This window comes from Eschrichtius robustus, chromosome 6 (assembly GCF_028021215.1).
Source record: "Eschrichtius robustus isolate mEscRob2 chromosome 6, mEscRob2.pri, whole genome shotgun sequence".
Lineage (NCBI taxonomy): Eukaryota > Metazoa > Chordata > Mammalia > Artiodactyla > Eschrichtiidae > Eschrichtius > Eschrichtius robustus.
In genome coordinates this window covers 24,033,235-24,058,269 of record NC_090829.1, presented here as the reverse complement: position 1 = coordinate 24,058,269, position 25,035 = coordinate 24,033,235, and the positions used below count along the sequence as shown (strand labels likewise).

The following is a 25,035-nucleotide window of genomic DNA, read 5'->3' as shown; positions in this document are numbered from 1 at the left end:
TGCAGGGCAGAAGTTGAGACACAGATGTAGAGAATGGACATATGGACCCCAAGGGGGGAAAACTGCGGTGAGGTGGGGATGGTGGTGTGCTGAATTGGGTGATTGGGATTGACATGTATACAGCGATGTGTATAAAATTGATGCCTAATAAGAACCTGCAGTATAAAAAAACAAACAAAACAACTAATACTAAACTTTCATTGGGTTATTTGTATGGAAATATGTTAATATAAATGTTTCAGACATTACATGAAATTTCTAAAAATCTTATATTTGTATTTGTATGGAAATATGTATGGAAATATGTTAATATAAATGTTTCAGACATTACATGAAATTTCTAAAAATCTTATATGTTCTGGTATAATGTTATAAGTAATAATCCTAGTTATTACTTTAAAATGTATATCTCAGAAATAATTAATTTACTTGTCAACAGCATTATTATGAACTTTCATCAAATCTTTAACCGTGGTCATTTTTAAGTCTTTTGTCATTTACAGACAGTTCTGGGTGTACTCTGATGATTTTGCAAATATGTTCCTATAAAAGGGTTCCATCTTCAAGAAATTCATGGAAAAGACTCTGACAAGTACAGGTTTCTGGTAACTGACTGTACTGCTGAACTGAATGAATAAGCATTTTCAGAACTCTAATGAAAAACTGATGAACTCATAAAAGTGCTAACAAAAGATCAAGATGAAAAAAAAAAAATTAATTACATGGGACTGAGTGAACTGATGAGGATGAGTATAATTTTTGTGACTTTCTGTCTGAATTTAAAAAAAAAAAATCCCACAAGGACTCAGAGGCAAAGAATATACAAATCAATTTTCACTGCAAAGTAAAGGAGCTGTTACAGTGGAGGATTACTGGACTGAATGTCAATATTATGACATAGTATGAGTGTGTTTCATGTTTGGTAATTGCAATCATCGTTGCTTTTGTTGTGGTCATCCATGTACAATGCTTGGTGTCAGTCTATTTATCTCTTGTAAAAATAAAATACAGTGTGTGTGTGTGAAAAAAAAAAAAAAAAGAGATTAAAAAAAAAAAAAAAGAGGCAGTATTTTGAGTGGAGTCTAGCTCACATTTATATCAATAAACAGTGTAAATATAAAAAAAAAATGCAGCTGAATTTTTACTAGTTTTTAATAGGAAACCAAAATTATGTTAAATCAAAGGATTTGCCTGGGCCTAAAGATCCATTAATAAGGGATCCATGATCCTCACAGTAACATGATTACTAGCAAAGGACAAATACTTACAGAAATAGTGAAAGGGGTGAGCTTCTTCTTATTAATGGCTCTTTCATCAATTGTATCTGGTTCAGATAAGTTGATCATTTTACTAAAGAGAAAATGGGAATAATTTAGTTTAAGACTTCCAGAAATGTTTTCAGTTTATTTTTTCAAGTAGACAATAAAGTTAAATTTTGAAAAGTAACTATCCATTTCTTTGAAATATTATACTATAATTCATGTCAGGGACTTAATTTTAAAAATCTAAGAAATATTCCCTAACCTAAAACACATTCATCATTCACTGCAATTGTAATCTTAGCATTTCCTTCTAACTGTTTTCAAACATTCTTGCATTTTCTTTATGTGAATCTTGCCTTTATTTCCTTTAATGATCCTCAACATTCAGCAGCCTGAAATGTTGAACAAAAAAATCCTCAAGAAGGCAAATTTCATAAAGTGGTATCAACAGCATCAAAATTACTGTTGTTGCAGAAAGATGGAGAGCCAGAGACTTGGTCTGAAATTTCAGTAATTCAAACATTTTAATAGAAACTAATATAAAATTTATCTCTGTATTTTAGAATACATTTTGTATTTTAAAATAAAGGTAAGAAAATACCCATTCAATTCATAATAGGAATCTCCTCTGAAGGTCAGAGGAAGAGATCAGACTTGTAGGTAGAATTGAAGGTATATTGTATATGTAATGTCCTAAAAACTAATATCCTGTACTCATGGATAGTTTTTTATTTTTAAGTAAAAAACACAGAAAAAAGACTGAGGAAATGTGCCAGAATATCAATAATAGCTATTTATGGGTGCTAAGAATATTTGTGGTGGTTATTTTCTTCTTTGAAAGTCCTGTTTTTTTAATAAACTTAAAAAATAAAAGACATCTGCCTTGTTCAAAGAAGTATGCTGGGACTTTAGTACACACAACAAGGACAAAGACATGCCCTTAGAGAGTTTACAATCTAGTGAGCAGAAATAGATTGCAATGAGCCATGGATATGACAAGATTGAATTAAAATGTTAATCTAATTTAAGCACAAATGAGATATATAGTTCTATTATATTTCCTCATGTTCCTGTCCCAGTCAACGATCAACAGTCCCACACTGAGAAGTGAGGAAAGAAACCATGGGGAATTCCCTGGAAGTCCAGTGGTTAGGACTCCACGCTTTCACTGCCAGCAGGACCAGGTTCAGTCCCTGGTCGGGGAACTAAGATCCTGAAAGCTGCGTGGCACGGCCAAAAAAAAAAAAAAAAAGAAAGAAACCCTGTGAACATTATTAAATGCATCAGAGGAGTAACTCAAAAGTTCCCTAGGCTTCCCTGGTGGCGCAGTGGTTGAGAATCTGCCTGCTAATGCAGGGGACACGGGTTCAAGCCCTGGTCTGGGAAGATCCCACATGCCGCGGAGCAACTAGGCCCGTGAGCCACAACTACTGAGCCTGCGCGTCTGGAGCCTGTGCTCCGCAATAAGAGAGGCCCGCGCACTGCCATGAAGAGTGGCCCCCGCTTGCCGCAACTAGAGAAAGCCCTCTCACAGAAACGAAGACCCAACACAGCCAAAAATAAAAATTAATTAATTAATTAATTAATTAATTAAAAAAAAGAAAAGCTTCCTGGCATCGTTAAGGAAGCAGATGAAAAAGATACCAAATAAGAGATTTCATTTGAAAGAAAATGTGGGAAAATATATAGTACTTGATTTTCTATATAATATATATAGAATATAAAAATTTCAAGACTAATGTAGCTACTTGTTAACTAATTTCAAAAGACAATGGATTCACTGAATTGTAGTTTTCACTGAATGCTCTTCAGTGGACAGTAAGAACATAGCTCCCTTAACGCAATGCTCAACTCACCAAAGAAGGATGCCATCGGCAAGTGATTTGAAAAGACTGCCGTCATTGGGATTCATAGGTATGAGATGCTTACAGTCAGCGTCATTCTCCAGGGCTTTGTTTACCCAGTTAACAAAAGCCACTTTTTCTTCCTCTGAAAACAGAAAATCTTAGTTGGCATACCTCATTTCACAAAATTAATTGCACTGCAAAAACATAATTTTAAATTTCCGTTCAAAAATAATAAATGCCAATTTAAAAAACCCTACTGAAACAATAAAGGGTTTAAGAGGGCGTAGGTTTAAAGAAAAAGGGGAATTCATTACACTTTTTTCATCTGATATATCAGGGAAGAGTAAGTCATATAGCTTAAATGAGCACAATAAATATTCGGTTTGATTCTAAAATCTTTCCAAATACATATTGCTTCTGAGAGCTAGTAGATCAGGAACCAAACACCAGTGGTCAGATTACACACACACACACATACACATATATGCCAGGGGGGAAAATACAAGAAACAAATAACCACAGCAATAAATTCCACCTGCCCCCTAAAAAACTTTTATAGAGTTGTGATTTGGAACTTACAACAGAAATACTAGTTTTAATCAAGAGTTATTTGAATGAATAAAATAGCTCCGTTTCTGTAGAATGTCTATTATAAGAAAACTGACACATCTAGATACCAGTCCTACTCTCAGCCATCTTCATCCTCAACTTCTCAACCCATGGCTTCCAGCATAAAAACAGTGATCTTTAGGCAGAAAAAATTGTTGGGCTATGCAGTGGGGAAAATAGGAAGGAACTTAAAGGAAAAATGGTCTACTGCCTTATTATTATTCTGTAAATATAAAAATGATTTAACAATATAAAACTTAAAGGAAAATAATTCCAATTTCCATCACAGGGTAGCTGGCCTTTCTCTTTATTGCCCCAATTCCTAGAACTAGGTAATTTTCCTAAGGGCATATTTGGCAGATACCCCCAAATTCAATCCGACACACACACACAATCAATAAAGACACAAACATTTACTTCTGTACCTATCATTATCTGCCTTCTTATCTTCTTACCTCACTATGCATACCTGCTTAGGAACTTAGAATCTAGGGATTTAAAGATCACTAAGATACTGTACCTCCCATCAAGGAATTTTTAGGGTAGTGATAAGATAAAACAGATATACGAAGAAATGCAACTAAAGGGAAATGAACATACCACAAGAGTGATATAAGTAATGTTTCAGGGAATTTAAGGAAAGAATCATTTCTCATTAGGTTGATCAAGAAAAGGCTTTATGGAGAAGGTACTATTTGAAAGATAGATATTTAATAGGTGTAGATGGTCAGGGAAAGGAAATGTGTTCCAGGTATGAGATACCACTTCCCAACTACTGGATGGCTGTAATAAACAAAATAGACAATAACAAGTGTCAACGAGAATGTGGAGGAATTGGAACTTTCATACGTTGCTCGTGGGAATGTAAATGTGTGGCCCCTTTGGAAAACAGTTTGGCAGTTCTTTAAAATGTTAAACATAGAGTTACCAAAAGACCACTCCTAGGTATATACCTAAGAGAATTCAAAGCATATGTCCACACAAAAAATGTGTACACTAGTGTTCATACAGAATTATTCATAATAGCCAAAAAGTGGAAACAATCCAAATATCTATCAGCTGATGAAAGGGTAAACAAAACGTGATATTAGCCATAGAACAGAAATTATTCAGCAATAAAAAAGAATGAAGTACGATACATGCCACAACATGAATGATCCTTGAAAATATCATGCCAGGGAAGAAGCCTGTCAAGTGAAAGGCCACTACTGTATAATTTCATTTACATGAAATTTCCAGAATAGGCAAATCTATACAAATAAAAAGTAGATTAATGGTTGCCAGAGCCTGGGGGGAGGGGGAAATGGGGAGTGGCTGCTAATGAGCATGGGGTTTCTCTATGGAGGAATGAAAGTGTTCTAAAATTACAAGGTGCTAATGACTGTGCAACTCTGAATATATTAAAAACTACTGAACTATACTTTCAAAGGATGAATTTATGGTATCTCAATTATATCTCAATAAAGCTGTTCTTTATTTAAAAGCCATTAAATATTCTGTATCTGGTTCTAGATAATGGTTACATGGGTGTATTCATAGGTTAAAAAAATCCTCGCATATACTTAAGAATAGGGCACTGTATGCACGTTACTCTGTGCATCTTACACCTCAATAAACAAGTTAAAAAAAAAATCTATGGTGATAGACATCAGAAAGTGGACAGTTACTGTTAGAGGCAAGAGGGAGACACCCAAGGTGATAGAAATGTTGTGTTTTGATCTGGTTGGCAGTTGCATGAATGCAGCTACATGATGCATACACACTTGAAAACTCATTGAGCTGTACATGTAAGATCACAGCACTTTGCTAAATGCATATCATACCTTACTAAAAAGTTTTTTTTTTTTTTTAATGGAGAAGCCATTTCATTAGAATGGACAGGCAGAAATAGAGTTAAGGAGTAAGTACCTTTCAAAAAATGGAGGTAGCAGTTATAGACCACTGCCTTCCCCACTACACTTCCCTGGTGGGAAAAAGTTAGGAAAATATATACAATGGGTAGGAGAAGTGTGAGTATATTGTTAGAGGAAAATCCATTTAGAAAGGAAGAGAATCAAGAGGATAATTAACAAATTCAGATCTCAAAGGAAGAAAGAGGGGGAAAAGTTAAAGTGAGTTTTTTATCAAAAATTTTAAAAGCATAGTTCTAATTATGTTAACATGAACAAAAGGAACTTGGCCAAAGGCTTTTAGGCATCTTGATCCTGAGAAGCAAGCTTAGCATGGGGCAAGCCATCTCCTGTTAGGAGTTAATGTGACTCTGGATTTCCCACTGGGCTACAATCCAGTGATCCTATCAGATCAAGCAAATCAGGTGCTGTGCTCTACAAGTCATTTGGTTGCTTGATAAAAGATGAATCAGGAATCTCAGTTCCCCAAAATGGAAAGTCCTTGCAATAAACCTCTCCACCATCCCTAAAATAGGTCTAAAGTAAACTCATCTCACCGGTCAGGATGAAAAATCCATTCCAAGGTCATGATTAAACACATTCAGTGCTGAAATATAACTTCCATTTTGCCATTTCTAATCTCTGTTATCCACTGTTCCTGACACATAGTAAAAACTCATTTATTATTACTTATCATAAATTCTAGGATTTTTCATTCTGACACCTCTGAAATTATGAAACATTTCAAATCTGATGGCACTTTATAATTTAGTCTCATTTTCCCTCAAGAACACATAAAACAATGGTGTGAATTATAATAAATGTCATCTTAGATTTGATGAAATACAGGACTTGTTGAATGAACCAATGACTGAAAGATTAAATTTGGAGCAGGTGGTTGGTTACCTGAATAAGAATGCTGTGTGCCCTCACTGGAAATGGATGAAGTTCCTCCAATAGCAGTAATCCCTTCTCTCTTGTTAATTATTTTTCTGAATGTTTTGCTGATGTCTTTGCTTTTTAACTCTTGCATTAGCTGGAATGGGAGAGAAATAAAATTGACTCGATTAAATAACCATTAAAATCCGTGCAGTGTAAAGGATAGTTATTTATTCGGAATGACATCAAAATAAATACTAATCAGTTGTTCTTGCACTTATTGCTTGTGTAGACAGATAACTCTCATGTCATTTTATAACAACACGAAATGGACAAATGTTTGCACCCCAACCTATAATCAAACTCAAAGTGTACATACTGAAATTGTTTGCCTAGACTTGCCATGGTCTTTTGTACTGAAAACTAAAGAACAACTAGCTACATGATGCAGATTTTAAAATGCCTTAACAAAGATATTATCCCATCTGAACAGCTCAAACATATACATGTTAAAGTCAAGAAGTCAGCTTTTGTTGGGAATTACACAGGTGTAGAGAGAAACGCCCTCTGTCAGTCCCTCTGTCACTGGCTACCCTAGAGCCTGGATAAACTGAATTCAATCAGTTCTCCATGCAGCAGACAAAGTGAGTTTTAAAAAATGCAAATCTGATCATGTCAATTCATACTCTATTCCACTGGCTTCCTACTGCTCTTAGGATAAAAGCAAAAATCCTACAAGACCCTGATGACCTGACTCACTTCTCTAGCCGCATTCCTAACCCTCAGCATCTCAGCTCCAGCCACACTGATGTGTTTTTCAAGTGCTTGAGAGCATTCACCACCCCTAAAGGCACAGAGGCTCTACACATGCTGTTACCTCTGCCTGCCTTGCACAGTACTCATTTCCCCCACCCACCCCTTTTATCTGTTCCTTCAGCTGGCAACTCCGTCTTCACAGCTTCAGGGACAGTCTCCCATTTCCCTGAATCTCTGAGTTCCCTAACCTCCCCACCAAGTTCACTTCCTCCTACTACAAACTTTCAAGGGACCTGTCCTGCTCTGTCACAGCATTTATCACAGTTATCTTTTATCCATCTGTGTGATTCCGTCTTCCCCTCCACCTGTAAACTCCAGGAAAGCTAGAGCTACATCTCTTTTTGTTCAGCACATTACTCACAGTGCCTGAGTTCCTGGCAAGAAAGGAGCTCAAATATTTGCCAGGTGAATAAAGAATGCAAAAGCAGACAATTTCTATTTCATAAATATTTATTCAATTATATTAGTGAATAAATTAGTTCATTAATTTTCATATGAAAGACACAGTCATGGTGGTGTTGATGGAAGGTGGTGACAGCTCCACCTCAACTGCCAGCTGGCAATGGTGACTCAGTCATCTCTCTCAGCCTGAGAGGTTTGAAATACCTGATATGCAATATTCACTTCTATTTTTCTTTTATTGGTGGAGTCATATATTATTTTGCATCTTCTTCAGTTCCCTGAGTCTCAAGGTAGTTTAATAATGAAACCATAGCTGGCATCAAAATTCACCTGGTGGCTTTACCGAAACTGAAGATATAACCAATCACAAGGAAACAACCGGTTTCTAGGAGGTATATCTTCCATACCTTAGCTATTTCAGTTACAAAATAATATTCCACTTCTCAAGACCAAGTACTAAGATACGAAAATATTCTGCATACAGAGATAGTCAATAAGCATTTAAATTCAACTGTAGTTTTAGTAGGGCATGAAAGATGATTATCTAAACCTGACTTCAATTCCAACAATTTGAGAATACTTTTTTCCTTTGTTTTATGAATTATCTGTGGAAATTACTGTTGTTATTGTTACCATCATCATCATCACTTTAAAGCAGTGCATTATGTGGTCTCTGAAGCCAGATTTAACCAAAGAGAGCAATGACGTTACTGAAACTCTGCTTGAAGCAAAACAGTCAGTAGCCAGGAGAGGATTTAGATCACTTACTGACACAAACTCTTCGAAGCTGATTTTGCCATCTTTGTTGTTGTCAGCAACTGCTAGAATTTTCTCCACGATTTCGCGAACCTTGTAGCCAGGCAGAGGGAGGCTTGCTTCCTTAAACAGGTCCTGGAGTTCATAGTCACTGACATACCCACTGTTGTCAATATCTAAAAAGATAAATTATGAGCCATCAAATATCACTCAGATGTGCACTCAGAAGATGTGCACTCATAAGGCTGTTTGGGGACTTCCCTGGTGGTCCAGCGGTTAAGAATCCGCCTTCCAGTGCAGGGGACGCGGGTTCGATCCCTGGTTGGGGAACTAAGATCCCACATGCCGCGGAACAACTAAGCCCGTGTGCTGCAACTACTGAGCCCACGCACTCTGGAGCCCACGCACCACAACTAGAGAGAAGCCCGCATGCTGCAATGAAGAGCCTGCGTGCTGCAACTAAGACCCAATGTAGCCAAATAAATAAATAAATAAATATTAAAAGAAAAAAAAAAAAAAAAAAAGAAGGCTGTTTGGGAAATTCACAGGCAGGCAGAACCTTTCAGGTTTATTTCACAAGTGGCAGTAATCTTTTCTCCTACACCTGAATTGTACAAGGTATGCTATATACTTTACCAAAAAAATTCATATTTAATGAACTTTACCCCCATAGATTTAGGGCTACCCTATGTATTTTAAGTGTATAATAAGGACATTGTGCTGACAGACGAAAAACTCAGGTTTAGCACATGACTAAGTTTCAAAGAATTAAGCATGGGGAGGTCTCAGATATCTAGAAGAAATAGAGCAGCATCGGTCATAGGGGAACACCCACCCAGACTTTGACTTCTTTACGTAATTTACGAAATGGAAATGCTGGTCCCACATTCCATATAAAATATGTGCATCATGTAAAATACACATGAGGCACTTCTGGTCTACATTTCACTTGGTGGCAGTTCTGTTTCACTTGTCAATAATTCATTGCTTCTTCATTAGGTATTTATGATACCATTATGTAGGCTGAATCATGTTTGATGTCATTTTGAGATTAAGTATTCAAGAAATAATTTCACACCTACATTTGGACTTTTGGAAATAGGTTTCTAGGTGTTTTCACGTCATCACTGAGATACCCTTCCCTGGGTTTTCCCTAGAGACTGGATATCAATTCTTGACACAGAACAAAGGCAACACAAAACACTTCTGGCCAGAGTTGGCAACAGGGCTTTGGATTGTTTGGTTAGTTGCCTGGATCCACCTTGTTTGTATAGGCTCTCTTTACTCATCTGGTAGTAGTTGCTTTGTTTCCTATATTTCTTTTTCCTCTCAGTATAAGAGCTATCAACACTAAAACTGAATGAATTACAAGACAGAAACTTTTCCTTTAAACTCTCATACACAAGTTTTAGCATTAATACTGTTCAGAATGATGAAAAATTTCTAAACGAGAATCTACCAAGAACCAAAGTAGTGCTATAATCTCAAAAGGAAGCTAAATTGCTTGAAATTGCAATAATTGCTTTCTTTGAATTTAGAGTAAAATCACATTATTTAGTACATCACCAGTTCAGAATTGTTTCCTATCATTCTGAAATAGACAAATAGACTAGGCAGACTTACTGCCTAACAGCACTGTGGTGGGGAGTATTTAAAAATAAACAAGATCAAGAAAAAGTTACTTACATGCTAACCGTCATGCTAAACTATCATTAAGAGTTAGGGCTCTGAAGATGGACAGATCTGTGTACTTAAATCTCAGCTCCATCCCTACAACCTCTGTGGTTTGGGTGTGACATGACAAGAAATAATAGATACCACTTAATGAGCATATATTCTGTGCCAAGTGATTTGTTAAGAACTTGACTTATCTAATGAAATCCCTACAACAACTTTGAGGTAGTTAATAATATTATTCTAATTTTAAAGATGAGGAAATCAAGGCTGAGGATAAATAGCCATAAAATCACAGTTTAAAAAGAGACAAGACTTTCCTACAACTCAACAACAAAACAACAAACAACCTGATTTAAAAATGGGCAAGGGCTTCCCTGGTGGCGCAGTGGTTAAGAATTTGCCTGCCAATGCAAGGGACATGGGCTCGAGCCCTGGGCTGGGAAGATCCCACATGCCATGGAGCAACTAAGCCCGTGTGCCACAACCACTGAGCCTGAGCTCTAGAGCCCACAAGCCACAACTACTGAGCCCACGTGCCACAACTACTGAGGTCTGCGCACCTAGAGCCTGTGCTCCACAAGAGAAGCCACGACAATGAGAAGCCTGCTCACTGCAACGAAGAGCAGCCCCCACTCACCGCAACTAGAGAAAGCCCATGCACAGCAATGAAGACCCAACACAGCAAAAATAAAGCAATAAATAAATTTATAAAAAAAAGAAAAAAAAAATGGGCAAAAGACTTGAATAGACATTTCTCCAAAGAAGACATACAAATAGCCAGTAAGCACATGAAAAGATATTCAACATCACTAATCATCAGGGAAATGCAAATCAAAACCACAATGAGATATTTTATACTCATGAGGATAGCTGTTGTAAAAACAAACAAACAAAAACAGAAAGTAATAATCATTGGCATGGATTTGAAGAAATTGGAACCCTTGAGCATTGCTGGTAGGAATTAAAATGGTGCAGCCACTGTTGGAAACTGCTTGGTAGTTCCGCAAAAAAATTAAACAGAATTAAATTATCCAGCAATTTCACTTCTGAGTATATACCAAAAATAACTGAAGAGAGAGACTTGAACAGATATTTGTACACCCATGTTCATAGTAACATTACTCACAATAGCCAAAAGGGTAGAAACAACTCAGAAGCCCATCAACAGATGAATGGATAAACAAAATGTAGTAGAGACATACAATGGAATGTTATTCCATCTTAAAAAGGAAATTCTGACACATGCTACAACACAGATGAACCCTGAAGACATTATGCTAAGTGAAATAAGCCAGTCACAGAAAAACAAATATTATATGATTCCACTTATATGAGCTACCTAGAGTAGCCAAATTCACAGAGAGCAAAGTAGAATGGTGGTAGCCCCAGTGGGCAGGCATGGGGGGGGGGAGGTGGATTGTTGAGGAGTTAGTCTTTAATAGTCTTTAGTGAGTATAGTTTCAGTTTGGGAAGATGAAAAAGTTCTAGAAATAGATGGTGGTGAAAGTTGCATAACAACGTGAATCTACTTAATGCCAACAAACTGTATACTTGAAAATGGTTAAAATGGTAAATTTTGTGTTATGTATATTTTACCACATTTGGAAAAAAAAAGACAAATATTTTAACTTCTCACTTCTCCCTAGAGACCCAAAAATATCCCATCTAGCAAGGTTGGATGGGCATGTCCCTCTCCCTCTGAGAAAAGCTGTTTGGTACAAATTAGCAGAGGATTACCGAGTTCATGAGTAAAAATTTATCTTGTACATAAAGTGAGGAAGTATAAATTCTGCTAGTGTTAGCACTTCCCTCACACAGAGCAAATTATCTTGCTGTCAGAACTGTTCCATCAATGAATTATTTATTCAAAATATCATTAAATAAGTATTGCAAGATTATATGTCCATGAGTCACAAAGATTAAAGTTGGTGTGTGAAAGAAAATAGAACTAATTCATTGGTTTTACTAAGACCGAGGTAGCACTTTTATTCAAGCTGCCAAACTGTACCTAAAAAATAACGAAAAATACCAAACTAGGAGATACATTTTTGTTATTTCCTCTGTTTCAATGCTCGAAATGAGCAGAACATTCCAATAATTGCCCAACTTTTGTCTTGGAAAGACTCTGTGCACTGCATACAATACTCCATAAAATGTATTTTTAACAATAACTTTTTAGAAATCATGCAATGCTCTACTGCCTGCAAAATAACGAGCCTAAGCCGGCCACCATGTGGACTGTATTCTGAAGGTCTGAGTTACTCTGGAAACAGCTGTGCAGGGAGAAGTGGAAAGGCCCAGAGATTTGTAGAATTCACTTTATTTCAGAGCAATAGTTTGTAAGTCACGAGCTTCCTGAGAACTTTACTCATTTTTTTTTTTCAGAGAGAGCTTTATTTTTTAAAACTTAAATCTTTCTTTCTTTATCTTGATCTCTGAAACTTCTGCACTGCATTTCACCTACATTAACTTTAGTCATTATTCACTAGGTTTGTGAGAAATCTAGGCACAAGACCAACCGTGATCATTCCATCCTCCTTGGTCTACCCTCTGACTCTGCTTTCCAGAGTGCTCTAATGCACCAGCAAAGGAGCCCACTGATGCAGGGGCAAGGCTGAGGGTGTTACCATCTCAATGTCTATTCACTGCACTCACCTTTCCCTAGGTTCACCTTTCACTTGCACGCATGTACAGACTACAGCAAAAGATGGGATTCATACTCTCAAGGGTTTCCTAAGAGCAAAATGCAGAAGAATTGTGATCTGACAGAGGATGGGGGAATTTTCTGGAAGAAAAAGACAAAGCTGTCAAAATGATGTCGTAAAGGCAAAACACTGAATGGCTTTAAAAGTGAAAGAGGAAATATAAGAGGTGTGGCCTTTAAAAGCAACACTAATATTTTTAAATTATGCATGAGGGAGAAGGAAAATAAGACATATGGCCTTTAAAAACTATATCAAGGGCTTCCCTGGTGGCGCAGTGGTTAAGAATCCGCCTGCCAATGCAGGGGACACAGGTTCGAGCCCTGGTCCAGGAAGATCCTACATGCGGCGGAGCAGCTAAGCCCGTGCACCACAACTACTGAGCCTGCGCTCTAGAGCCCGTGAGCCACAACTACTGAGCCCGCATGCTACAACTACTGAAACCCGCGTGCCTAGAGCCCGTGCTCTGCAACAAGAGAAGCTACTGCAATGAGAAGCCTGCGCACTGCAATGAAGAGTAGGCCCCACTTGCCACAACTAGAGAAAGCCTGCACGTAGCAACAAAGACCCAATGCAGCCAAAAAGAAAAAAATTAAATAAATAAATTTTTAAAAAATATTTTAAAAAAATAAAATAAAAAATAAAAACTATATCAAGATTTTAAAATATTCTGCATGAAGGCAAAATGTGTTATTGTTCATGACAAACACATGGAGGCCAGAGTTCAGTTTACAGACAAGGAAGTGTTTCTATATTTTCTCTGTAATGAGAAGATCGTGTTAAGCATATTCAGTTACACTGTCATTCATTAACCTGGCATATTCTCTGCAAAGAAATGATCAAAGAATTCAAAGTCCAATTCTCCTAGAAATTCAAGCCAGTCTTAGTCTATCTTTCAGAAAGAAAGAAAGAATCCAGTGAAACCCAGATGGGAAAAAAAAAAAAGGAATAAATCTGAGGGTTAAGGGGTGGTGGTGGAAGCAATAGAAGGTATTGTTCCATTCCTGGAAGGCTGGTATCAAGCAGAATAGTAACTGTGTATTTAGTTTTTCTCAAGCATACCTATTTTATTAAATGCTTCTTGTAGTTCTTCCAGCTCCTCCCGAGAAATGGTGGTGGTGCTGTTCTCCATCTCTGAGTAGGAAAGACTACCTCCAGGTCTTTATATCTAGAAAAAGCAATGTTAGAAAAAGAACGTTAGCCCTCTAGAAACATTTACCTAAGCAGTAACAGAGGACACAGGCAGTAAAATATCCAGAAGAAATCACCTGAGAGGTCTGGCTGACAAGGAACAACTAGGAATAGATCCCCTGATAACACTCTTTCCCAGCACAGGTGAGCCAGACAATAACTGAGATTCAGTAAAGGGAAGAAACACCAGTTTTCCACACCCTGTGCTTATCCAGGGCATAGGCATTTCTCAATGGTTTGTATAATTTTCATTTACATTTGACCCACTGTTTCAGTAAAAGAAGCATTTCAAATTGAGGAAAGTATAGCATTTAAAAATATAAAGGGTGTGGTTGGAAAGTAAAGTTTTAGGACATGAATAATGTCCACAAAAAGAATAAAGTAAGTTAGAGCTGGATCATCTTGGATGGAGCTTGTGACTCGAATGTTTAACTTTACAGCATTCAACCATTGCCACCTCCTTTCCCTTTCCCTGTGCTAGGTCTTTCCCAGATCTGCTGGGCCCTTCTTAACTCTGAGCAGGTGAGACAAACTAAAACAATCAAACAAACAAAAATGATGTAAAACTGGGTTGTAAGAAAAGCAAGCATGTGATATTCATTACAGAAAATAATTGGTAACAAAGGCACAAATCAGAAATTTTAAATTATCCACAATCCTACTATCCAGAAATATCAACTAGTACGTTTTGTTATCTACATCTTTCTGGTTTGCTTTTCAAATGCACCTGTACCTTTACTGTGGGGTGAAAATCTGAGTATATTATAATTTTTTGTACTAATACATTGTATGTATCAACATAATATTTAATGGCCACATAGTACTATGTCAAAACTTATTTGGTAAATCCCTTGTTTCATGGTATTTGCATTGCTTCCAATTTTGCATTATAAACAAATGCTACAATGAACATCCTTACAGATAAAGCTCTGTACAGATCCATGTTTATTGCTGTAGATAAATATTTCAAGATGGAATTACTTACTGTTTTTTTTTTTTTTCTTTTGGCTGTGCCACACGGGTTGCGGGGATCTTAGTTCCCTGACCAGGGATTGAACTCGGGCCGAGACAGTGAAAGCGCCGAGTCCTAGCCACTGGACCACCAGGGAATTCCCAAGAATTACTTACATTTTTAACGCTTCTAATATATAGCAGGACAACTCATTTTTAAAATGACTTCATGGTTTGACTATTCAATGTAAAGTTACAGATGAATACAAATCATGTATTCCTCTTAAACACACCTAATTACATTAAAGTTATATGTATTTCAGAAAGTAAGTGAAAATGAGCGTTTTATAAGATAATAAGAACTGAAGCTAAGTAGGAAATTCTCTTTTTTTACACACATATTTATATAAGAGGTTCAACATCATCCCTGAACATTCCTAATTTGGGGGGTAAGCACATAATTTTTTTTATTATTATTATTTTTTATTATTATTTCTGGGTGCATTGGGTCTTCACTGATGCTCGAGGGCTTTCTCTAGTTGTGACGAGCGGGGGCTACTCTTCGTTGTGGTGCACAGGCTTCTCATTGCGGTGGCTTCTCTTGTTGCAGAGCGTGGGCTCTAGGCACATGGGCGTCAGTAGTTGTGGCACGTGGGCTCAGTAGTTGTGGCCTGCGGGCTTAGTTGCTCTGCGGCATGTGGGATCTTCCCAGACCAGGAATTGAACCCGTGTCCCCTGCATTGGCAGGTGGATTCTTAACCACTGAGCCACCAGGGAAGTCCCAGCACATAATTTTTGAAATAATTTATTAAAATTTTCACTGATCACTTAAAAATTATATTAAATTATGTGAAGCCCTCTAAGAGTACAGTGCATTTGTCATTCATGATCTGTATACCAACTTGTTTAGGACTTTTGTTGTTCTTTCAAAATGACAGATTTTTTTATTGAAGTATACTTGTTGTACAATATTATATAAGTTACAGGTGTACAATATAGTGATTCACAATTTTTAGAGGTTATACTCCATTTATAGTTATTATAAAATATTGGCTATATTCCCCGTTTTGTACAATATATCCTTGTAGCTTATTTTATACCTAATAGTTTATACCTCTTAATCCCCTACCCCTATATTGCCCCTCCCCCTTCCCTCTCCCCACTGGTAACCACTAGCTTGTTCTCTGTATCTGGGAATCTGCTTCTTTTTTATTGTATTCACTAGTTTACTGTATTTTTTAGATTCGACATATATGTGATCTCATACAGCATTTATCTTTCTCTGTCTGACTTATTTTACTTAGCATAATGCCCTCCAAGTCCATTCATGTTGCTGCAAATAGCAAAATTCCATTCTTTTTTTATGACTGAGTAGTATTCCATTGTGTGTGTGTGTGTGTGTGTGTATGTGTGTATCTTCTTTATCCATTCATCTGTTGATGGACACTTAGGTTGCTTCCATATCTTGGCTACTGTAAATAATGCTGCTAGGAACAATGGGGTGCATGTATCTTTTCAAATTAGTGGGGCCTTTTTCAGTTATACACCCAGGAGTGGAATTTCTGGGTCCTATGGTAGTTCTATTTTTAGTTTTTTCAGAAACCTCCATATTGTTTTCCACAGTGGCGGCACTAATTTACATTTCCACCAACAGTGTATGAGGGTTCCCTTTTCTCTACATCCTCATCAACATTCGCTTATTTGTTGTCTTTTTGCTGATAGCCATTCTGACAGGTGTGAGGTGATATCTCATTGTGGTTTTGATTTGCCTTTCCCTGATGATTAGTGATGTTGAGCATCTTTTCATGTGCCTGTTGACCATCTGCAATTCCTTTTTGGAAAAATGTCTATTCAGTTCTTCTGCTCATTTTTTAATTAGGTTGTTTTGTTGGTTCTTTTTTTTTTGATGTTCAGTTGTATGAACTGTTTATATATGTTGGATATTAACCCCTTATCGGTCATATCATTTGCAAATATTTTCTCCCATTCAGTAAGTTGCAAAATGACAGATTTCTATCTCTTACAGTTGTTCTGGGGCCTGGTTCTAACTAAATCTGTAATTAAATCTTTTGGTTTTAAACACACACACACACACACACACACACACACCACTGCCCATTATTTAATTCTACACTGTTTTTAAAAAACTGAAGAGCTCAAGTGAGTAGGAAAAAGGCGGTAAATGGAATTCTTACTTCCTGGATGCAATTTCTTACATGTCAGCATTAAATACATGTCCACATTTTTATTGAATTCTCACTGTTACAATGTTTTACTGTATTTAATACTATTTACAGTCATGCTTATTTTGTGTTGAAAGAGATGACACAATCCTTTTAGGATTTTTAAGGATAACCCCTGGTCTGCAAAATGCTAATTCTGTCATGGCTGGCTTTGACTCTCTGTGGTTTTGGATATCCTGCATATCCTTTCCCATATTCAAAATGGTTTCTATCCCTTGCCTCAAGTTTTAAAAATAGTGGTCCAATTTTAGCATTCGCACTCCACAGAAAGGCTGCAAATTAACAGTCCTTGTGTTGACCTTGCATTTGAAATGATAAATATACCTGGAGTTCTATTCTTTGCTCAAGCCTATTCAAATGTATGTCACTTGTTAATTACATAAAATATCTTTATTCTCCCACAATCAGACAAAACCAGCACAGCACATAAACGCAGTGAAAAAGCAACTTACCCAAATGATATTATTTCATAAGGATAAAGAAGTTTATAGCATTATACAAGTCCTTTAGTATTTAAATGAGAAAAATACAGAACAATCTTTAAGATATATTCTTAAATGAAGAAAGCAAGATGCAGAAAAATAAGCATGGTTGGGGGAAGGGGAGCTGTATCAGTCGTGTATTTATAAAAGCATTTCCAGAAGGATACAAAGAAAGGTAACAGTGATTGCCTCTCGAGGGAAAATGGGGGATTGGAGGCAGAATGATAAAGGGGCTTACTTTTCATTATGTATACTTTTAACTTATTTTTTTACACTATAAGCCTACCAAAATCAAAAATAACTGAAAAACAATAGAAGTAATTGTGGTAAAACGCTGGAAAAAAATAAAATAAATACTAGTGGTCTGAAAGTATACACTATTGAACACTGACAGATAATAAGATTAATATATACAGTACCTATATCTATATGTTACAATTTTAAGTAAGAGCACCTATATTTCCTTACAAAGCAAAATACTATGATTAAAATAGCAAAGTGATTTATAGCCTTCCACAAAGGCATGACGATTTAGCAGTAGAATGGTTAATGGAAAATATATTGCCTCTTTTATAAGTGTAGACTCATGCATAAACATCAATATTTTTCTAAGGTTTTGCAAAATTATGATAACATTAGGATTCTTCAGAAACTAAGTACAGTATATAGTGTGCCTTAACAAGCATGTTTTTTTTGGCTGCTCCGCGCAGCATGCAGTATCTTAGTTCCCTCATCAGGGATTGAACCTGCACCCCCTGCATTGAGAGCATGGAGTCCTAACCACTGGATCGCCAGGGAAGTCCCAACAAGCATTTTTACATAGCACAATAAACTTATCGGGAGCAATATACACTGTTGGCTGAGAAAACATTTGATATGTAAAAGACTGTTACATGATCCCCAAATAAATTGCTTACTGTGATATTTTTCCATGGAAAAATGTTTCTGCTAAAATAAAAAGCACTGACGTTTAAAAACTTTATGGACGAGAATTAAATTTTCAAAGTAGTATGTTAAAATTTTAGAAGAAAAGCCCAATGACCCTATAACTAGTATCCCCATATTTATTTTTCTTACTACTCCCAGACTTAGGTGATTAATGCACTGTCCTAAGTGCTTTGTGTCCATTCTCACTTACTCCTCACCACTCCATGAGGTAGGTACGGTCCTCATTTTATCATTGAGAAAGGGATGCTTCATAGGATTGAGTAACTTTCTCAAGGTCCCCAAGTGAGTAACTCTCAGAGTCTCCTGAGTTATGGCAGAACCTGACTGTCTCATTCCTGCTTCTAGGCCAGTATGTTCTGCAGTCTCCCCCATATAATCTGACATCAAATCATAAAAACATGTCAACATGTGTTTGTACAATAATCACACAGTAACTTATGTTACTTATAACTTATGTTAATATGAAGCACATATTATATACCTGTGAAATAAGAATTTGCATTTTAAAAGAAATCAGCTTCTGTAAAATTCTTTGTAAAGTTTTGGGGAAAAAATTCTAGCTAGATCAACTCATTTTTATTTACCACATAACCTGACGGTCCTGAAACACTGTAGAATACACAGTTACTAGAATTCACTTTGTAATTTTAGAAATGAAGAACACATCACTAACAGGTACCCAAACATGTAACACTGAAACACATATACCTGGATGCCTGATACAGCTCAGAGCATAGTTTTCCAAAGTCAGTCCTGAAAGATGCAGCCCAGAGGTGGCCAGGATCACTGACCAGAGACCCACCAACAGGGCAGGTTATGCCAAATTCTCTAGACAGGTACATCTTCCCATGGATTTTGACATGTGCCCTATACATCTTCAATAATTTCAACTCTGCTTTCCTCCTCTGCTTTTTTTTTAGCCCATATAATTTTAAGTAAAACCTTCTTTCACCAATTAAAGCCCCTTTTTTCCCCGTCTCCTAATCCTCAAGTGTACCTGACACAACCAAACATAAATTTGGAAAGTTAAGAAAGTATATTCTAAAAATGAACTTCTTAATTTAGATGAAATTGGATCTCATCTTTTCTCCTCCCTCAAATTTCTAACTTCCTTGAACCTTCAAAAGCTTTACCAAAATTAGTCTAAGTAGCCCTTTACGATTGGCAGGATCTAAAGCTCTTAGGACAGTTTAAAAGAAAAAGGCATTAGAAACAACCCTGAGACCAACAAGACTTTGATGCCTTTCTACCAATCCCAAAGGTCCCAACTTCTAGGGATCAAAGCTGTCTTTCCTGGTACCTTTTGGCTTCCCGGCTATTCTGCTTTCCCTCCTCCCACTGTGGTCCTAGACCGGAACACCTCAGATTCTGAGTTCTCCAGGGAACCACTGGCCCAGGGCAGGCAGCCTTCCCACAGCCCATTCTCCAAAATTCCCTTCTTCCCTTCTTCCCCCTTCTCTAGTCTTAAAAACAATAATTGCAAATATTTAGAGAGGACTTTCAATGGGGCTGGAACTATGCCACCTTCCTCACACAAATGAGCTCACCATTTATCTGTTCCTCTGATGGAACAAGCATCCTCCCTTCAAATGTAAATTAGAGGCCTACAAAGATTAGGTAACCTGCCCAAGGAAGGTAGACAAAATAAAAGATTCAAAATCAAATCTGTTGGGCTTCCCTGGTGGTGCAGAGGTTAAGAATCTGCCTGCCAATGCAGGGGACATGGGTTCGAGCCCTGGTCCGGGAAGATCCCACATGCCGCATGCACCACATGCCCATGCACCACATGCCCATGCACCACAACTACCGAGCCTGCACTCTAGAGCCTGTGAGCCACAGCTATTGAGCCCACGTGCCACAACTGCTGAAGCCCGCGCACCTAGAGCCCGTGCTCCGCAACAAGAGAAGCCACCGCAATGAGAAGCCCACGCACCGCAACGAAGAGTAGCCTCCGCTTGCCACAACTAGAGAAAGCCCGCATGCAGCAATGAAGACCCAACGCAGCCAATAAATAAATTAATTAATTTTAAAAAAAAGAACATAAAGAAATGTGATATTTCTTTCCTACCTGATTTTTTATGGCAAAAGCCTTGATGGTGTCTCTCTAGAGAAGTGACCAGGATCAGAGGTTCCCGAGCATTTCAGTACCTCTACTGGTGTCCTGTCTCCTCCTTCCCTTCTCCACAAACTTAGCTCCCACCACAGCCCTCCTCTTTTCCTTTCACATCCTATATTCAGCTCTCCACTACAAGTTGAAAGATCACAGGTGAAAAATTTTTTAAAAAGAAAGAAAGAAAGGAAGGGAGGGAGGGAGGGAGGAAGATAGATCACGGGTCACTGGAATAAATCACTATGTGAAAAAATAAACAGCAAGAAATACAAATCAATTGAAGAGTTTTCTTTCTAATTTAAAGGAAACCTGGAAAATATTTTTATCTATCTATAATATTTCCACCCATCTCCTTTTTCAATTACATTTCACAATAGGGAGCTGCGTCATTCATTTTGCAAAAAGCAAACATCATATTCCATATCAACCTGTTAATTTCTTCAAATCAGATTTTCTTTAGTTAACTGGAATGCCCACTGACTCTCTAATATAAGTATGAATTGGGATACCATTGACTTTGTTAAATATTAGTCTCCTATTCTACACCCCAGCCTGGAGTGCCCTTTGGACAAAGCAAGGTATTAATGGGTACGGTGTAATTCACATTTTCCCTGAGCATCTTTCTGCTCTGACAGAACTGAGCTCAGCTTTCTCATTCATTCTACAAGGGGCAGCCAGGCTAGGTTTCCTAAAAAGTGATCGATTGGATTGCCAACAGCCAGGATTTTCCAAGCCCCGAACTATTTTTTAAAAGGTAATGTTAAAAAGAGTTCACGTTATTCTCAAATAAGCAAAATAATTTCCTAAGTGCCTGTACAATCCTAGAAACATAATTAGGCACCATTATGAAGAGTTAAGACAGGTTTGACACCTGGGATGAAGGGACAGTTGGCTCCGAATTTGACTCATTTGTGACCTCTCAAAGGGAGGCCTGGTAATCTCCTGCAAAAACAAACAAAACAAAAAGTAACAATATACTGTTATCTTAATGTTGGGGCCTTTTTCTGCTTCAGTTTTTCCAATTCTTAACCATCTCATTACTCCCCACACTACCAAGTTAACACGCTCTCTGCTGCCGATGCTCAATCCAAAAGTCCACTCACTAATGCCCACATCTCCTTAACCCCTCTCACCTGCGTTAGACACGATCACCTCTGTCTGTTACCTTGGCTCTTATGTATTATTCACATACGCTAATGTATTCTTGATTATGTGTTGTCTTGTAATCATCACATTTTGCTATTTTATTCTTATTCACCTTCCTGACTTCATTGCTTGCTCTTTGCAGGTAAAAGATACATATTTTCTTCTTTTTATGTTCCCCATGGCCTTACTGTATTATGTATGTGGGGAAAGTTTAGTTAAATTCATTATCAGGGATATTTCCCTTCATAGAGCAGGGATAGTACTAGGTCAAAAAAGGGCCAAACAAAACAGTGGTTGGTGGGAAATGCGCCACCAACAGAGGAGTGAAAAGACTGAGAGAGGGCTTCCACACCTCGATAATCAGTCTTCTTCATTCACTCACCTCATTATTTATTCAACAACAACTTATGAACACCTGTTCACTGTGCTGAGTATTAGGGGCACAAAGATGGCACTGCAGTTTTTGAACCCACATGGGTTGAAAATCTTTCAAAATAATCTTTTCCCTAAATCTTGCAAAATAATTTTTGTTAACTTTTTCCTAATCCTTTCACAAAGGAGTAAATAATATAGCCCCGATTCTTCCCTAGGGGAACCTTTTAAGTGTTACTCTTGCAAACACCAGATAGAGAAATAAAGAAATCCGCCGGCAAAGTAGAGAAGAACAGAGAGAACTCACCTACATCTTGTCCCCACTGCCTCACTGCATGGGCCACTGCGATGGTCACCTCCATGACCAGCTGCAGTTAAATTCATCGTAGTCCTGTGTATTTGTACACTTGGGCTCTGACTTGGGTTGGCTTCTGAGCATTGAGTGGCTGCTAGAGTTTCCGTCAAGACCTTTCTACATCCATTTACTTCAAAGCCCCAATACGAAGCCCCTAGTAAGGGAGTTTAAATTCATTCATTCAAGTACTCAACAAATAACGTACTATTTGACTGGACTAAGCATGGAGATTTAAAGATGAATAAGAATTAGTTTCTTCTAAAACAACATTCAATGTAATGCTGACCAGGTTCAACTATAAATGCCTGAGAAGTTTAACTAAAACAGAATTTTTTTTGATAAATGATATAAAGTCATCTTATGATGACTTCTCTTCTATAAACAAATTAGAATCATCCCCTAATTCATCTGCTGTTTTAATCTGGATTTAAAGGGACCTCTTTGTATACTATATATCACTTATTGTAGGGGTTATTCAGCGTATATCATATATAATCCTGGGTTGGAAGTTTCTAACTGTAGCCAAGGCAACTGTAGTATACGGAATGGCAATAAGAGAAGGCTAAAAGGGGTGTGCGTGTGTGGGTTTCTGTCTGTGTGCACATGCACGTGTATCTACACACATGCACATGCAAACATATGCACTGAAGAGAAAATAAGAATGGGAGAAAGAGACAGAGACCAAAGACTTTTGAAGAAAACAGAAACAGAAGTTTTTGGAAAAGCATTTAGCATGTGAAAAATTCATGTAACTCTCTTTCTTCATTAAAGCAAAGTGCAAGTCAGAGGCAGGCAAGACCCAAACCAGAATACCTATGTAAAAGCATGTGGTGAGTCAACAAATATTTGGAGTCCAAAAATGGACTCAGACAAAAAAAAAAAAAAAAGTAGATTATACAGAAGGACTTGGAAAAAATAACTTTCCCAAGAACAGACACCGGAAGCTGCTGGCACCACAACTCTGACCTTCACTACTTTGTGTACGGGATTTGGTCACTCAAGCACAGAGGTTCAAATGTCATTTGACTTGTGCAGTTGAATGAATAGGTGTGAAGAGTTAGAGTTGCTCACTGAATGGTTAAATCAGCGTGTAAAAAAAAAAGTTGGTCTCTTCTCACAAGGCCCTTACTCCAGAGTTCTCCCCATTATCCCTGACTAACACCAAACAGGTGCCGACTCAGGTTTGACACCCAAATACTTAAAGTAGGTACAAGTGCAGAAGTGGTAAAGGTATGGCCTAGGCAGAGAGGGACAATGTGCAAGCTCACCTCCCACCCTGTGCCCTTAGCTCCACCCGGACAGTACACTAATGGAGCCACCATGCCTCAATGGTGTAGACACAGGTCCTCCACTACAGCCTGTCCAAGGGGCAGGGAAACCTCTGCCCCTTTGTTAGCAAAGCCAAGGTTAATAATATTTTTTTAGTTGAGAAATAAGAAACTACATTAAATGTATACCTAAAAGATACAAAGTAGAGTTTATTGATCCAAGCTTAAGTCAAGAATATCCATAGGAGACCGTGATTGGAACCATTTGGAAGTGTGAAACGAAGGAGAGGCCTTAGTCCCCAGTACCCCCCTGAAGGCTCACGCTCTAAGTTCAACATTAAATGAATATAACTAACTTGTAAACTGAGGAAATTACAATCTATGAAGTGGGAATCAGTTCTTCTCAGGGCCTACTGACCCATGATACCCCATGGTCCCAAGCTCAGCAACACTTCTGCTCTGAAGGCCATGAAAATTCTTCCTGGTCCCTAAAGTCCTAGATGAGGGAGGAGGTCCCTATATCTGACTCCCTAGCCTTCACCCCTTTTCCTGATGTTTCCACGATGCCAATCAGGGCTCTACAAGAGGAAGCCATGGCTGAGCTCCAATGGACTGTTGCCGAGAGGAATCAGGCCGAAGTTGCCTGATCTTCTGATGTTTAAATGGAAGCAGAAATCCATATTTTTATGTGCAATCTGATTTTTAAATCTGGCAAACAATTTGAATGATTATAAACACCAGGGGTGTCAAACTAGAACCCCAGTCTATTAATTTTGGTTCTATACCTCCCTAATTTTGTTACTTCCCTTGGCCTCCCAAAGGGTCTTGGAGGAAATGCTGTGTTTCTCTAGAAACACTTCAAGAAAACTAGCTCATTCTAAGGGCCAGAGGAAAATATTTAGTCCCTTAATGTGTCAAAACCCAACCTCGGTTATGCACCACTTACCATATGATCTCAATGAGGGACATTTCCAAGTCTCAGCTCCTCTGAAAGAAGAGGGTCCAGCAGGTCAAGAGCCCATCAATCAGATTCCTAGCTCAGGTAACTGGATCTGCCCACCATCCCAGGATCTTCTTCTTCTCATTTATTATTTACATCCCATCTACTCTCCCCCAACCCCACCCCGACT

General features: G+C 37.8%; 1 protein-coding gene across 5 annotated transcripts in view; it reads right to left on the bottom strand.

The window, feature by feature from the left end:
- PLS1 (plastin 1) overlaps positions 1 to 25,035 on the bottom strand; it is a 126,816-nt gene that overhangs the window by 40,995 nt on the left and 60,786 nt on the right. For all 5 annotated transcript variants that reach the window (XM_068547342.1, XM_068547340.1, XM_068547341.1 and 2 more), the window contains exons 2-6: positions 13,902 to 14,007; positions 8,473 to 8,636; positions 6,514 to 6,643; positions 3,119 to 3,251; positions 1,269 to 1,350 (exon numbers count right to left, since the gene is read on the bottom strand). In XM_068547342.1, the coding sequence (XP_068403443.1) occupies positions 1,269 to 1,350; positions 3,119 to 3,251; positions 6,514 to 6,643; positions 8,473 to 8,636; positions 13,902 to 13,971 (579 nt within the window). In that variant the 5' untranslated portion in view covers positions 13,972 to 14,007. The remainder of the gene's footprint in view (positions 1 to 1,268; positions 1,351 to 3,118; positions 3,252 to 6,513; positions 6,644 to 8,472; positions 8,637 to 13,901; positions 14,008 to 25,035) is intronic.